At 49.2% G+C, this 11,767-nt stretch overlaps 2 protein-coding genes across 2 annotated transcripts; one reads left to right on the plus strand and one right to left on the minus strand.

The window, feature by feature from the left end:
- Nucleotides 1–101: 101 nt before the first annotated feature.
- LOC120415291 (zinc finger protein 578-like) lies at nucleotides 102–11,643 on the minus strand. The gene is made up of 7 exons (XM_039576760.2): nucleotides 11,029–11,643; nucleotides 10,878–10,979; nucleotides 10,125–10,819; nucleotides 2,683–2,687; nucleotides 1,190–1,557; nucleotides 906–1,136; nucleotides 102–851 (listed from the first exon to the last, which is right to left on the minus strand). The coding sequence occupies exons 1-7, from the start codon at nucleotides 11,502–11,504 to the stop codon at nucleotides 140–142; spliced, it is 2,589 nt and encodes an 862-aa protein (XP_039432694.1). The 5' UTR covers nucleotides 11,505–11,643; the 3' UTR covers nucleotides 102–139.
- LOC120415287 (zinc finger protein 665-like) lies at nucleotides 1,667–9,980 on the plus strand. Its single transcript, XM_039576756.2, has 2 exons — nucleotides 1,667–2,330; nucleotides 8,727–9,980. The coding sequence occupies exons 1-2, from the start codon at nucleotides 1,879–1,881 to the stop codon at nucleotides 9,577–9,579; spliced, it is 1,305 nt and encodes a 434-aa protein (XP_039432690.1). The 5' UTR covers nucleotides 1,667–1,878; the 3' UTR covers nucleotides 9,580–9,980.
- Nucleotides 11,644–11,767: the final 124 nt, after the last annotated feature.

Below are 11,767 nucleotides of genomic sequence, written 5' to 3' on the forward strand. Positions count from 1 at the left end.
CCCATCATTCAAATCCGCGAAACGTGTGGAATAGCACCACTGTATCCCAAACACTCATGCAACCCGATTGTTGATTAGGCAGCTTCAGAAAGCTACATATATTAAAACAAAGCTTCCTCGCTTACAGATCTAAGTTTATTCAATTAAAATTATTCAGTGCATCTCGTTTCGCTTTCAAAACCTGATCCAGCTCAGCCAAATGCTCCGGATGCTTCTTGGCCACATGCTTCCGGTAGTGGCTATCGGTGGTGTAGCCCAGCCCACAGTACAGACAGCGCGAGATATCTCCCGCCTTTTCCGGATGCCGCTCGGCAATGTGCTGATGTAGATAGTTGTTCGACTCGTACTTTTTGTCACAGTGCGGACACTGGCTGGACTTGATGCCCTTGTGCTTCATCTTGTGCCGATCCAGGATGTACTTGGAGTAAAAGGTGCGCAAACAGACGTCACACTTGAACGGTTGCTTCTTCTCGTGGAACGTTTGCACGTGTCCGTACAGGGACGATGCGCTGGGGTACGTTTTCGGACACAATGTGCACTGGAATGGCCGCTCGCCTCGATGCTTTACGCTGACGTGGTTCTCCAGCCGCTTGTTGCAGTGGAACGCCTTGTCACATTCGTTGCATTTGAATTTGCCCTCGGTTTCGTGCATTTTAATATGGCGTTTGTAGTAATCTCGTCGGGCGAATTCCTTCGGACAAATGTGGCATTTGAGAGGTTTGTCCGACGAATGAGTTGTTTCGTGTTCCTTCAGGTTGTGATTGGTTTTGAAGAAGCGGCCGCACCATGCGCACTGGAATATTTTCGCTTCTTTGGGCAGCTTTTGCTTGGGCTCAGAAGTTCTCTTTTTTCTACAATGGAAATGATTAAACTGATGGTTCGAATTAAAAGGTTTGGCTGCTTACCTCTCTACTTTCGGTTTTTCGTTATCTTTTTTAAGTTTCTTTGCGGTATTCGGTGGCTTCTCCTCTTGAAAATCAGGATCACTATCGTCTCCGTCGGAGTCATCTGAGGAGTGCTCTGATTCTTGATTTTCAGTCCCACCATCAGTAATGGGCTCCTTTTCTGGTTTCTCTGGTGATTCTTCTGGTTTTGAGAGGTTTTCTCGCGTCGATCTCCGTAGATTTTTGCTGGGTCTGAAACAAACCTATTTTAATTTTATTTCATTTTATACCAAGCGCAAACTTGCCTGTTTGTTTCGGCCTTCACTTGCTTTCTGCTTCTTGTTTTCCGAACTTTTCCCTCTTTTGCCACATACTCCGGATCACTATCGTTGTCACTGGAGCTCAACCTGTTTTCCGCATCATCCCAGTACGAGTACGTTTCCGGCAGTTCAATCATCTCTACCTTGGGAATAGCCTCAATACCACTCCCATTGAGTTCCTCATCCGGCTCTTCCTCCTTCACCTCAATGCCAACCATTTTGCGCAACTTCCGGTCCGATTCCTGACACAACGCTCTCAAATCTTCCACCTCCTGCAGCCGGTTCCGGCAACGAGAGCAGCAACTTTTCGGCAGTCTGGAATCCGCTACGATTCCGGCCACCTGCAGGAAGATCTCGGCCAAGGCCAGCGGGCCAACCGCCTCGTCAAACAGCCGGAACATGGCGGAGCCCTCGAACGGGCTGGCACAGACACGGCACAGGCCCAGTTCCTCGGCGGAGGACATCGGGGAACGGTGAGGATCGATTTCGATGCTTCTATTTTTAAACGGGACTCTGTTTGCAAACAAAATTTTCGCATCGCTTCTGTCAGAAAAACACGATCGTGAAAAGTGACTCAACTGGTAGGGTAAATTCGAATCAGTGCCGTCCTCGACAAACGTAAACAAACTCAACAAAACAAAATTTAATCGACGATTTAGGTCAGAAGCGTCCAAATGTCTTCAACGGCGGAAACGGCCCTGTGCCGAGTTTGTGCCAACCCGTTCGAAAGCTCCACCATGATCCGGCTGTTTGACGAAGCGAATGGTTCGCTGGCGTTGGCAGAGATCTTCCTGCAAGTCTCCGCAGTTTCAGTTGGAGATTCCAGACTTCCGAAATGCTGCTGCTTGCGCTGCAAGAACCGGCTGAAGGAAGTGGAAGATTTGAGGGCGTTGTGTCAGGAGTCGGACCGGAAGTTGCGCAAAATGATTGGCGATGATAGGAACGAGGAGGAAAGCGTCGAAATTTTGCCAAAAGTGGAAGTATTCGAATATTCAGAATCATACTCGTGCTGGAGCGATCCGGAGCACAGGTTTAGCTCCTGTGACGATGAAAAGGATTCTAGCTTAGTGGAGCAAAAGAAGGCTAAAAGACGCTCAAATCGAAAGGTTAAGACAGAATGCAAAAGGTGAGATTGTCACTTTGTTTTTTTTTTTTTTTTTTTTTCTTCATAAAATTATTTTTATTAGGTCCTTTTCGGTACTGGAACCTGGTTAGGACCGAGTAGGCTTTTGTAATTACATTTGACTTAATAATTACAGAGGATCTTGTGTGTAAATGTTAGTGGGAGGGGAGCCGATTACCCGCGGCCTACTCGGGGTTAGTAGGGAAGGGATTGATGTTAAAGACAAGGCGTGGGAAGGGAAGGGGGATTGTGTAGGGGTTGGTTGGCTCTGCTGGCCTTTGCGTTTTGTCCTCAGCCGCAACTCGGTGTCCAGCTGCTGGGGCGATCTTGCTTTGCTTCCGGTGCAACCAGAAACGACGGCTTTGTGCGAAGGCGAGTTATACTAACTAGAGGAAAACTAACTGAAGGGAAACTAACTGGAAGAAAACTAAATAGATATTTTGGAATCTGAGAGGAACTGATAGATAGGATAGAGAACATCAAGGTCTAGTTGAGACAGCGCGTATCGCATCGGGATTTCTGGTGGTCTTCCTCGGGCCCTGAGGGTATCTTTCAACTTAATTCTGTGAGCCTGGTGATCTGGACACGCCCATACGAGATGTTCGATGTCCTGATAACCCTGCCCACAGTCGCAACGGTTCGTATCACTCATGTTGATACGGTACAGATGAGCCTTGGACGAGTAATGGTTCGACATAAGGCGGGACATCGTTCTGATGAATCCACGCGTCAAGTCCATTCCCTTGAACCAGGCTTTTCTTTGCACCTTAGGTCGTATGGAATACATCCAACGTCCTTTGGTGTCGTCGTCCCATTGATTTTGCCAATCCAGAAGCGCACGCTGCCTCGGAAAACCGTAGCATTCTTGTAGGCTAATTGGCCTTTCAAAAATGTCTCCACTCTCAGCACCCTTCTTGGCGAGCAAGTCCGCTTTCTCATTACCCGGAATCGAGCAATGAGCGCGGACCCATGCCACCGTGATGCTGAAGGACTGAGCCGCCAGGTTGTTTAAAGTCTTGCGTATTTCCGTGAGGAAAAACGTAGACTCCCTGGTCGGCTTCAGAGTCCGGATAGCCTCAACAGAGCTAAAGCTATCGGTGAAGATGAAGTAGTGGTCAGGTGGCATGGTCTCGATGATTCGCAGTGCGCAGTAAACCGCGGCTAACTCTGCGACGTAAACCGAACTCGGGTCCTTCAGCTTAAAGAACAGCTTATAAGATTCATGATAAACACCGAAGCCCGTACAGCCGTCAAGCTTGGAGCCATCGGTGAAGAATCTGTTGTTTGGAGGAACATGGTTGTACTTTGATGCGAAGATCGACGGTACAACTCCCCGCAGAAGATGGTTTGGGATACCGCGAGTATCGGATTTCATGGACGTGTCGAAGCCAATCAGGGTGCTGCTGGTTAACGCAGGCGTGCTCTGTACCGTTGTGCTCGGGCTCCACTCCCACGATGACATAAAGTCATAATATAGAAGCATGCGCCGAGACTCAACGTGAAGGTTCAGCAACGTTTCAAAGTTGTCAATTACCAGTTTATTCCTGTAATCACACCGGATCAGGAACCGGTAAGACAGTTCGTAGTAACGAGTTCGCAGAGGCAACACTCCCGCCAAGACCTCGAGGGTCATGTTGTGAGTTGAGTGCATGCATCCCAAGACAATGCGAAGACATCGGTACTGTATCCGCTGGAGAACCAACAAGCGTGATTTCGCAGCTGATTGGAAGCAGAAACTGCCATATTCCAGCACCGAGAGTATCGTTGTCTTGTACAGTCGAAGCAGGTCAGAAGGATGAGCACCCCACCGGTTGCCAGAGACGCTGCGCAGAAAATTAGTTCTTTGCAGGCACTTTTGCTTCAGGTAGTTGATGTGCTTCCCCCATGTTCCCTTTTGATCGAAGATGGTACCCATGTACATGAAGTGGTCCGACTGCTCGATAGTCTTTCCCGAGAGAGAAAGATTGAGCTGTGCCGGTTCATGCTTCCCCGTAAAAACGACCAGTTCCGTCTTCGCCGGAGAGAATTCAATACCCTTTTCAACTGCCCAATGGGCCAAGTTGTTCAGGGTATCTTGCAAGGGTTCTAGCAGATCGACTTCCTTCTTGGCAGCGATTGAAACCACTGCGTCATCTGCGTACTGTATAAGGGTGCAGTCTCCGGTCAAGCAATCATCGATGTCGCTGACGTAGAAGTTATACATGGATGGACTAAGGCGTGAGCCTTGTGCCAAACCCATGTAACTTATCCGGGTGATTGCCAGATCACCTTGCACAAAGTGCATTTGTTTTTCTGACAACAGGTTGATGAGGAAGTTGCACATCGTCGGATTGAGACCGCTCCGCCGCAGCTTTACTCCCAACACATCGATGGAGACTGAATCAAATGCACCCTTGATGTCTAGGAAGACAGAAGCCATTTGCTGTTTCTTACCACGGGCTATGTCGATCCCTGTGGCCAGCAAGGCTAGACAGTCGCTTGTTCCCTTGCCTCTCCGGAAGCCATACTGCGTGTCTGACAGCAAGTGCTCTCGTTCCATCCATGGTTCGAGGCGGTCGAGGATCATCTTCTCCAGCAACTTGCGTAGACACGACAGCAAGCTGATTGGACGATACGAGTTGTGGTCGGACGCCGGCTTACCGGGCTTTTGAATGGCAACCACCCGGACCTGTCGCCATTCGTGTGGAATTACGTTCTGCTCCACGAACGTGTTGAACAGATTCAACAGACGCTGCTTGGCGACGTCCGGAAGATTCTTCAGCAAGCTGAACTTGATCTTGTCCGGACCAGGAGCAGTGTTGTTGCCCGTCAATAGTGCTATGGAGAGCTCTACCATCGAGAAGGGAGGATTAGCATCGCTCCCATCAACAACGTCGAATGATGATTGTGTCGGCACCGAGTCCGGGCACACCTTCTTGGCGAAATCCAATATCCACTTGTCCGATTTTTCCACACTCTCGTTCGGAACGGAACCTCTACGCATGGCCCTCGCAACGCGCCACAGAGTGCTCATGGACGTATCTGCTGGTAATCCTTCAACGAACTCCCGCCAGTACATTCGCTTCTTCCGCTTCAGAGTATTACTATACCTGCGATCAAGAGCTCTGTACTTTTGGAAGTTCGCTCGGATTCCACACTTGCAGAAGTCCACATAAGCTACAGACCTGGCCGCCGAGAGATCCGTACACTCCTTGTCCCACCAGGGGAGTGGAGGGCGCGTTCGGATGTATGGTCCCGGGACGGGTTTCGTCTGAGCTTGTATCGCACTGTCATAGATCAAGTTAGCCAAAAACGCATATTCTTCAAGCGGTGCCAACCCTGCTCGCAACTCAACTCCAATGGATACTGCCTCCGCGTACTGTTTCCAGTCGATATTTCGCGTCAGATCGTAAGGCATCTCCACCGTTGTCGATTGCTGTGGGCCATGGCTAACCAGAATAGCGATCGGCAAATGATCACTGCCACGAGGATCTTGGAGCACGTTCCAGTCACAGAGAACTGCCAGACTGTTGGAACAGAGCGACAAGTCGATGGCACTCGCCTTCGTACCGGACGTAGTTGGCGTTGGTGGTGTTGCAATCCGCGTAACTTGGTTGTCCCTGTTTAGGAGGGTCATCTGGAAGTCGTCGCACAGTTCATGAATCAGATATGCTTGAGGGTCTGTCTTGTGACTTCCCCACTCGGTGCTGTGAAGATTAAAGTCACCCAGAACCAGTCGCGGTGCCTGCAACAGCTCAAGCATACCCCACAACTTTTGTCGAGTTAACGACACCTGTGGAGGAACGTAGACGGACACAATGCAAATGTCCAGTCCTCTGATCCTGGCCTGTACTGCGACTGCTTCGATTCCTCCTAGCTTCGGGAGCGTGACCTTTCTAAAAGTGTGGCATTTCCTGACCCCAATCAGTACGCCTCCACCTCTATTTGGCCCTGCCCTGCTCTCTGTGATGATGTTGTACCCCCGGAAAGCTGGCGTCTCATCTCCGATAAGAAACGTTTCGCTCAACGCAAACACATCACAGTCCCGTTCGAATGCGAATTGTTGAAAATCGTTTAACTTGGGGGTTAAACTTCTACAATTCCATTGTAGAAAGGAGATGCCGTTTTTCGTTTTTGGTGTATTACCCATCAAAGGAAATGAACGACAAGAGGGGCATCGTGCTAGCAAGCTGTTTCCCGATGTGTCTAGCGAGAGGCTCAAACCGCTTTATGATTAAACGCGTCGGTTCACTCACAAAAGAGCACAGCCATTCCACGATTGTGGAAAAAGTAAGGACTCCTTTGAAGGCATCGGTGATCGGATTCGGTTGAGGAACCGGTTTCAGGGGGATCTTTGGCAGCTTGGGAACGGGCTTCAGCGGCTTGGGAACTGGCTTCGGTACCGGCTTCGGAGCGGGCTTACCCGACGGACCGAAAGGAAAATCCTCCTCGAAGTTCAACGAGTCACTTTCCTTACCCTTGCCGCCAGCGGCTTTCCTGGACTTGGAAGCCTTGTTGCGCTTCGGGTTTGGCCCGGAAGAGTCACTTTCCTCGTCTCTCTGGAAGAGGACCTCCACATCGGAATCTTCGTCCCCCGAATCTTCGTCCGCCAAAGGAGCGAAGCGATTGGGATGGGTCACCTGACTAAGGATTTCCGCGAAGGACTTCTTGGAGCGTTCCCTCAAGGATCGCTTCATCTTGTCCTCGCGCTCCTTGTACTTTGGGCACTGCCGAGTTTTGTGCGGTTCCCCGCCACAAAGCAGGCATTTTTCAGCCTGCTTTTGGCATTCCACGTCCTTGTGGGGGCCGGCGCACTTTGAGCACTTGCTCTTGTTGCTGCAGTAGGTCTTGGTGTGTCCCAACTGCTGGCAGTTTTCGCAGCTCATCACTCGCGGAACGTACAATCGAACTGGAAGCCGAAGCTTGTACAGCTCAATGTAGTCCGGCAGAGCTGACCCTGCAAAAGTCACCCGGAACGAGGCAGAAGGAATGAACTTCTTCTGGCCACCCTCGGTGGTGACGTTGCCCAGTTGCCGGCACTCGAGTACCTCCACAGCTGGAAGTTTAGGGTTCTTGAAGCGTCCCACCGCCCTTGAGAGGTCGACAAGCGACAGACTGTCATCGGTCACCACGCCGTCGATCTCGACTTTGTGGGCCGGAATCCAAACACGGTACTCAATGCTGAACCGCAGATCAGTAACGATCTGATTAGCTTGCACCGCGGAGTTCACGATCACGCGGAGCTTGCTCTTGTTCAGCTTGGTACATTCGACCACCCCAGGATAGTGCTTCTGCAAATCCTTGGTGATCTGTACAAAGTTTAACGGCTTCTGTTTGGGCCGGAAGAAGACCACCCATTCCGTTTGCGATCCCTCTTGATACTGACGAGGACGAGGAATCGGTTTTTGGGAATGAGGATTCAGGGGCGGGGGGGGGATTTGGATCCGGATTCGGCACCGGTGTTTTAGGAGGAATTGGATCTGGATTGGGAGAAGGAATTGGGTTTGGAGTCAAGGGGGGATCTGGAGTCAAGGGAGGAATCGGTGGTTGAGGGGGAACCGGATTCGGATCTGATTTAGGACGCTTTCGCTTCTTCCTCTTAGACCCGTCCGTGGATCCCCCTTTACCGTCAGCATCCTTATCCTTCAGGAAGTGGTCCCTGTTGGTGGTGTTTGAAGGAACTCCCGAGACAGAGTCCTCCATTTCCACGTCCTCGTCACCATCAATGGTTGAATCGAAATCAGATTCCTCGTGTTCCGACTCGATCGGATCCATGATTGAGGAAAAAACGGAAGAAAACTAATCAAAACCAAAAATAAGACTAAAATAACGCAGAAGAAATGAGAAAAAAAAAAATCTAACAGGAAAAAAAAAACTATGAGAAAAAAAAAACTAAAAGCAAACAAAAAACTCGCCTTTCGCACTCACCGCCGAACTGGCCGCACTGGCTGCCGCCCGCAGCGGGATGCGCGGGAAGCTCGTTTGCGCGCGCTTGTTGTTGTTGTTGTGCTGCCTGCTGCCAGCCACGTAAACAACGGGGTTGTCTCCGACCTGGCCTGGCTGAAAACTGGTCCGCCGACCGCAGTCGACTCTCCGGGGCCGATTCCACCGACCAACGACCGTCTCTCGCCTCAGCTGCCTCCGCGGCCGCTGCTGCTCACTCCTCTTGCTGCTGCTGCTCGGATGCAGGAACTCGTTCCTCTTCCGCTGCTGCACCGCCGCCGTGTCCACGACGACCAGATTGTGGCTTCTCTGACCACCGGAACGGGCTTGTCCGCTCGCACACGCCTCGGAATCGCCGTGAAAAACGCACCAAACACACCGCGAAAAAACACGACTAACCGCTGAGACTTCTGCCGGAGCAATGATTGTCACTTTGTTGTTGAGTACATATTATGAATCTAAGCCCAATTTTTTTAGCGATGTTACATATCAAATAGATCCAGAAAAAGAGGTTCCTGCCAGCCATAAGCAATCCGAGGATGATCCAGACTATGTTGAACCGATTTCGAAAAAATCGAAGAAGGCAAAGTCCGAATCACAATTTAACAAAACGCCTAACCCGACCGGAGAACCCAAGGGCAAACGAAAACGGGTATACCAATGTGCTTTATGTGGTCAAATTTTTGCTTCCGGATACAACCTGAAGGAGCATGAATCAGTCCACAACCCAGAACGTCTTATAAAATGTCCCTTGTGTCCGAAGGAATTCAATCGGCGCAACAATTACAAACGCCACATGGTTGTGCACAAAGAACAGTTCAAATGCACCGAATGCGACAGATCATTCCGGAATGGCTCAACACTGGAGGAACACATCAGCACGAAACATCGAGGCGAACGTCCCCACCAATGCAAGCAGTGTCCCAAAACGTACCTAACCTCTGCCTCGTTGTTTACCCACGTTCAAGCGATCCACAAGCAAAACTTCCGATTCAAATGCGACATCTGCTTCAAGTCCTTCCTCACGAAAACCATCCTGGAGCGCCACACGCTCAAGCACCAGGGAGTAAAGTTCAGCCACTGTCCGCACTGCGACAACAAGTACGAGTCGAACAACTACCTCAAGCAGCACATTGCCGAGCGACATCCGGAACAGATCGAGAACCTCGCGCGGTGTGAGTACTGCGGACTGGGATATGCAACGGATTGCCACTACCGGAAGCACGTTGTCAAGAAGCACCCCGAGCGGTTGGCGCAGTTTGACGAGTGGTTGACGGCAAAGCGAGAATCGGTCAAGAATGGTCAGCAAATAAATGCGAAAGTTGAGTGAAGTTTGAGATTTTTTTTAAACGAAAAAAAGTTCCCGAAGCACAAAAACATCTTAGCATAGTGCTCCCAACGAATAGTTGCCTTAAACAACACTCCGTGCTCAAACCTAACCCTTTTCAACGAATCGTCGCTGCGGTAAACTTTACGCAGTAGGCCTGGCCGCTTTGACATTTGTTATGTTTCAATGCATTCTAATGCAATGGCGCACTACAAATGTTAATAAATGACAAGAAGAAGGCTAGGCGTAATCCTACCAATATTAAGGCTTTCTCCAAGATCCCTTTGAAAGAGTGGCTGCGCTAGGATTAGATTGGAAAAAAAAGTTCTGCGGGCTGTGAAATATCTGTTCTTCAAAATATATGCGTTGTTGTTAGTTACTTTGGAGATTTTAATTCAATTTGTTCCATTAACAAACAATATACTAAGTTGGAGCTGGAGATTATAAATACTAAAATGATATTTAACCAGTGATATCCAATCCGTCAGATCTACCGACATCCGGAATCGGTGTAGTTGCAGGCTGTGTTCCCCCAAGCAACGCGTCACGTTTCGCTTTTACCCACTGATCAAACACTTCCAAATGCTCCGGATGCTTCTTGATGATGTGCTTCCGGTAGTATCCGTCCGTGCTGTATCCCATCCCGCAGTACTGACACGTACTGAGATTCTCCACCATTTCCGGGTGTCTCTCGGCAATGTGCTGCTGCACGTACGCCTTGAACTCGTAATCGGTCCCACAATGTGGACATTGGTGCAACTTTATTCCCCTGTGGCGGCCATTCATGTGGCGATCGTAGGCGGTTTTGTTCACGAACGACATCGTGCACTTCTCACATCGGTACAACTTTTTCCGGATCTTCTCGTGGACCGTCTTGACGTGCATGAACAGCGTAGAAGCACGGGGATACGTTTTCGGGCACAGTTTGCACTGGAAGGGACGCTCGCCGCGGTGTTTGATTCTAATGTGCTCCTGCAGCAGCTTATCCAAACTGAAGGTTTTGTCACATTCGTTGCATTTGAATTGGTTCTCCGTTTGGTGCATTTTAAGGTGCACTAAATAGTAGTTTCGTCGGGCAAACTCCTGTGAGCAAATGTGGCATTTGTGGTTCATTCTGTCCGGAAAGTGGCTCGTTTCATGCTCTTTCAGGTTTTTGCTAGACTTGTAGATTTTGCCGCACAGCGTGCACTGAAATGTCTTAGGATCTCTGGAAGGTTTTTCCTTTGGTGTCGCCCCATCCTTGCTAGAAGTAATAATTTCAATGTTGATATCAATTGCTAAAGATTAGGTCGTTACCCTACCCTGCTTCTGGAGTTTTAGGAGTTCGTTTCTTGCTCTTCCTTTTTGGTGTCTGCTCTACAGTGTTTGGATCAAAATGAGTATCATGAGATTCAAATGACGTCCTGAAAAAAAGAAACATTAAACATAATCCAAATTGTTAAGTACTCGTACTTTTCTGATGCTATATTTTTGCTTTTTCTGGATTGCTTGACTTTAGGCAGTTCTTCCGTTCCGTTTTCTTCTTCATCAGATTCATGTCTGTTTGCCGTATCATCCCACCACGAGTAAGATCCGGATGCTTCGTGTATCTCAATCTTGGGAACGACATCTACCGTACCCATCCCGACATCCTCGCCCTCTTCCTCCTCGTTCAAGCCCAGGCCAATCATTTTGCGCAACTTCCGGTCCGATTCCAAACACAGCGCCCTCAAATCCTCCACCTCCTGCAACCGGTCCCGGCACCGGATGCAGCAACTTTGCGGAAATCTTGAATCTTCCACCTGGATCTCGATTTCCGACACTCGCCAGAAGGCTTCCGCTATGGGTAGCGGCTCGTTCCGTTCGTTAAACAGCCGAATCATGGTGCAGCTTTCGAACGGAACGGCACAAACACGGCACAGGTCGTGGACCTTGCCGGAAAAGGACATTTCTGAGGATGTTTGTCAATAAGAAGTCGTTCAAAAGTCGACTGGTTTCGTGAAAAGTTGAACTAAGAATGATTTGACAGCTTTCACAACTGGGTATTTTAGTATCTTTGAAAATGTTTGGAAACAAATCATTTGTCAAAAAAATAATAAATGTGTATATATATACGTATACGTTCATGAAGAGTTACCCAAAAACTGAATTGAGTTCAGCCAAATTAACTTGCAGTACTGCACCTTTTTTGATAAATAACAAGCGGGGTTGT

Source organism: Culex pipiens, chromosome 2 (genome assembly GCF_016801865.2).
Source record: "Culex pipiens pallens isolate TS chromosome 2, TS_CPP_V2, whole genome shotgun sequence".
Lineage (NCBI taxonomy): Eukaryota > Metazoa > Arthropoda > Insecta > Diptera > Culicidae > Culex > Culex pipiens.

Excerpts from the sequence above, each read along its gene's own strand:
- LOC120415287 (XM_039576756.2), top strand. The coding sequence starts at position 1,879 with ATGTCTTCAACGGCGGAAACGGCCCTGTGCCGAGTTTGTGCCAACCCG. Across the intron at positions 2,331-8,726 it reads GTTAAGACAGAATGCAAAAG|CGATGTTACATATCAAATAG; the intron begins GTGAGATTGTCA and ends CAATTTTTTTAG.
- LOC120415291 (XM_039576760.2), bottom strand. The coding sequence starts at position 11,504 with ATGTCCTTTTCCGGCAAGGTCCACGACCTGTGCCGTGTTTGTGCCGTT. Across the intron at positions 10,820-10,877 it reads CCTAAAACTCCAGAAGCAGG|CAAGGATGGGGCGACACCAA; the intron begins GTAGGGTAACGA and ends TATTACTTCTAG. Across the intron at positions 852-905 it reads GAAAAACCGAAAGTAGAGAG|AAAAAAGAGAACTTCTGAGC; the intron begins GTAAGCAGCCAA and ends TTTCCATTGTAG.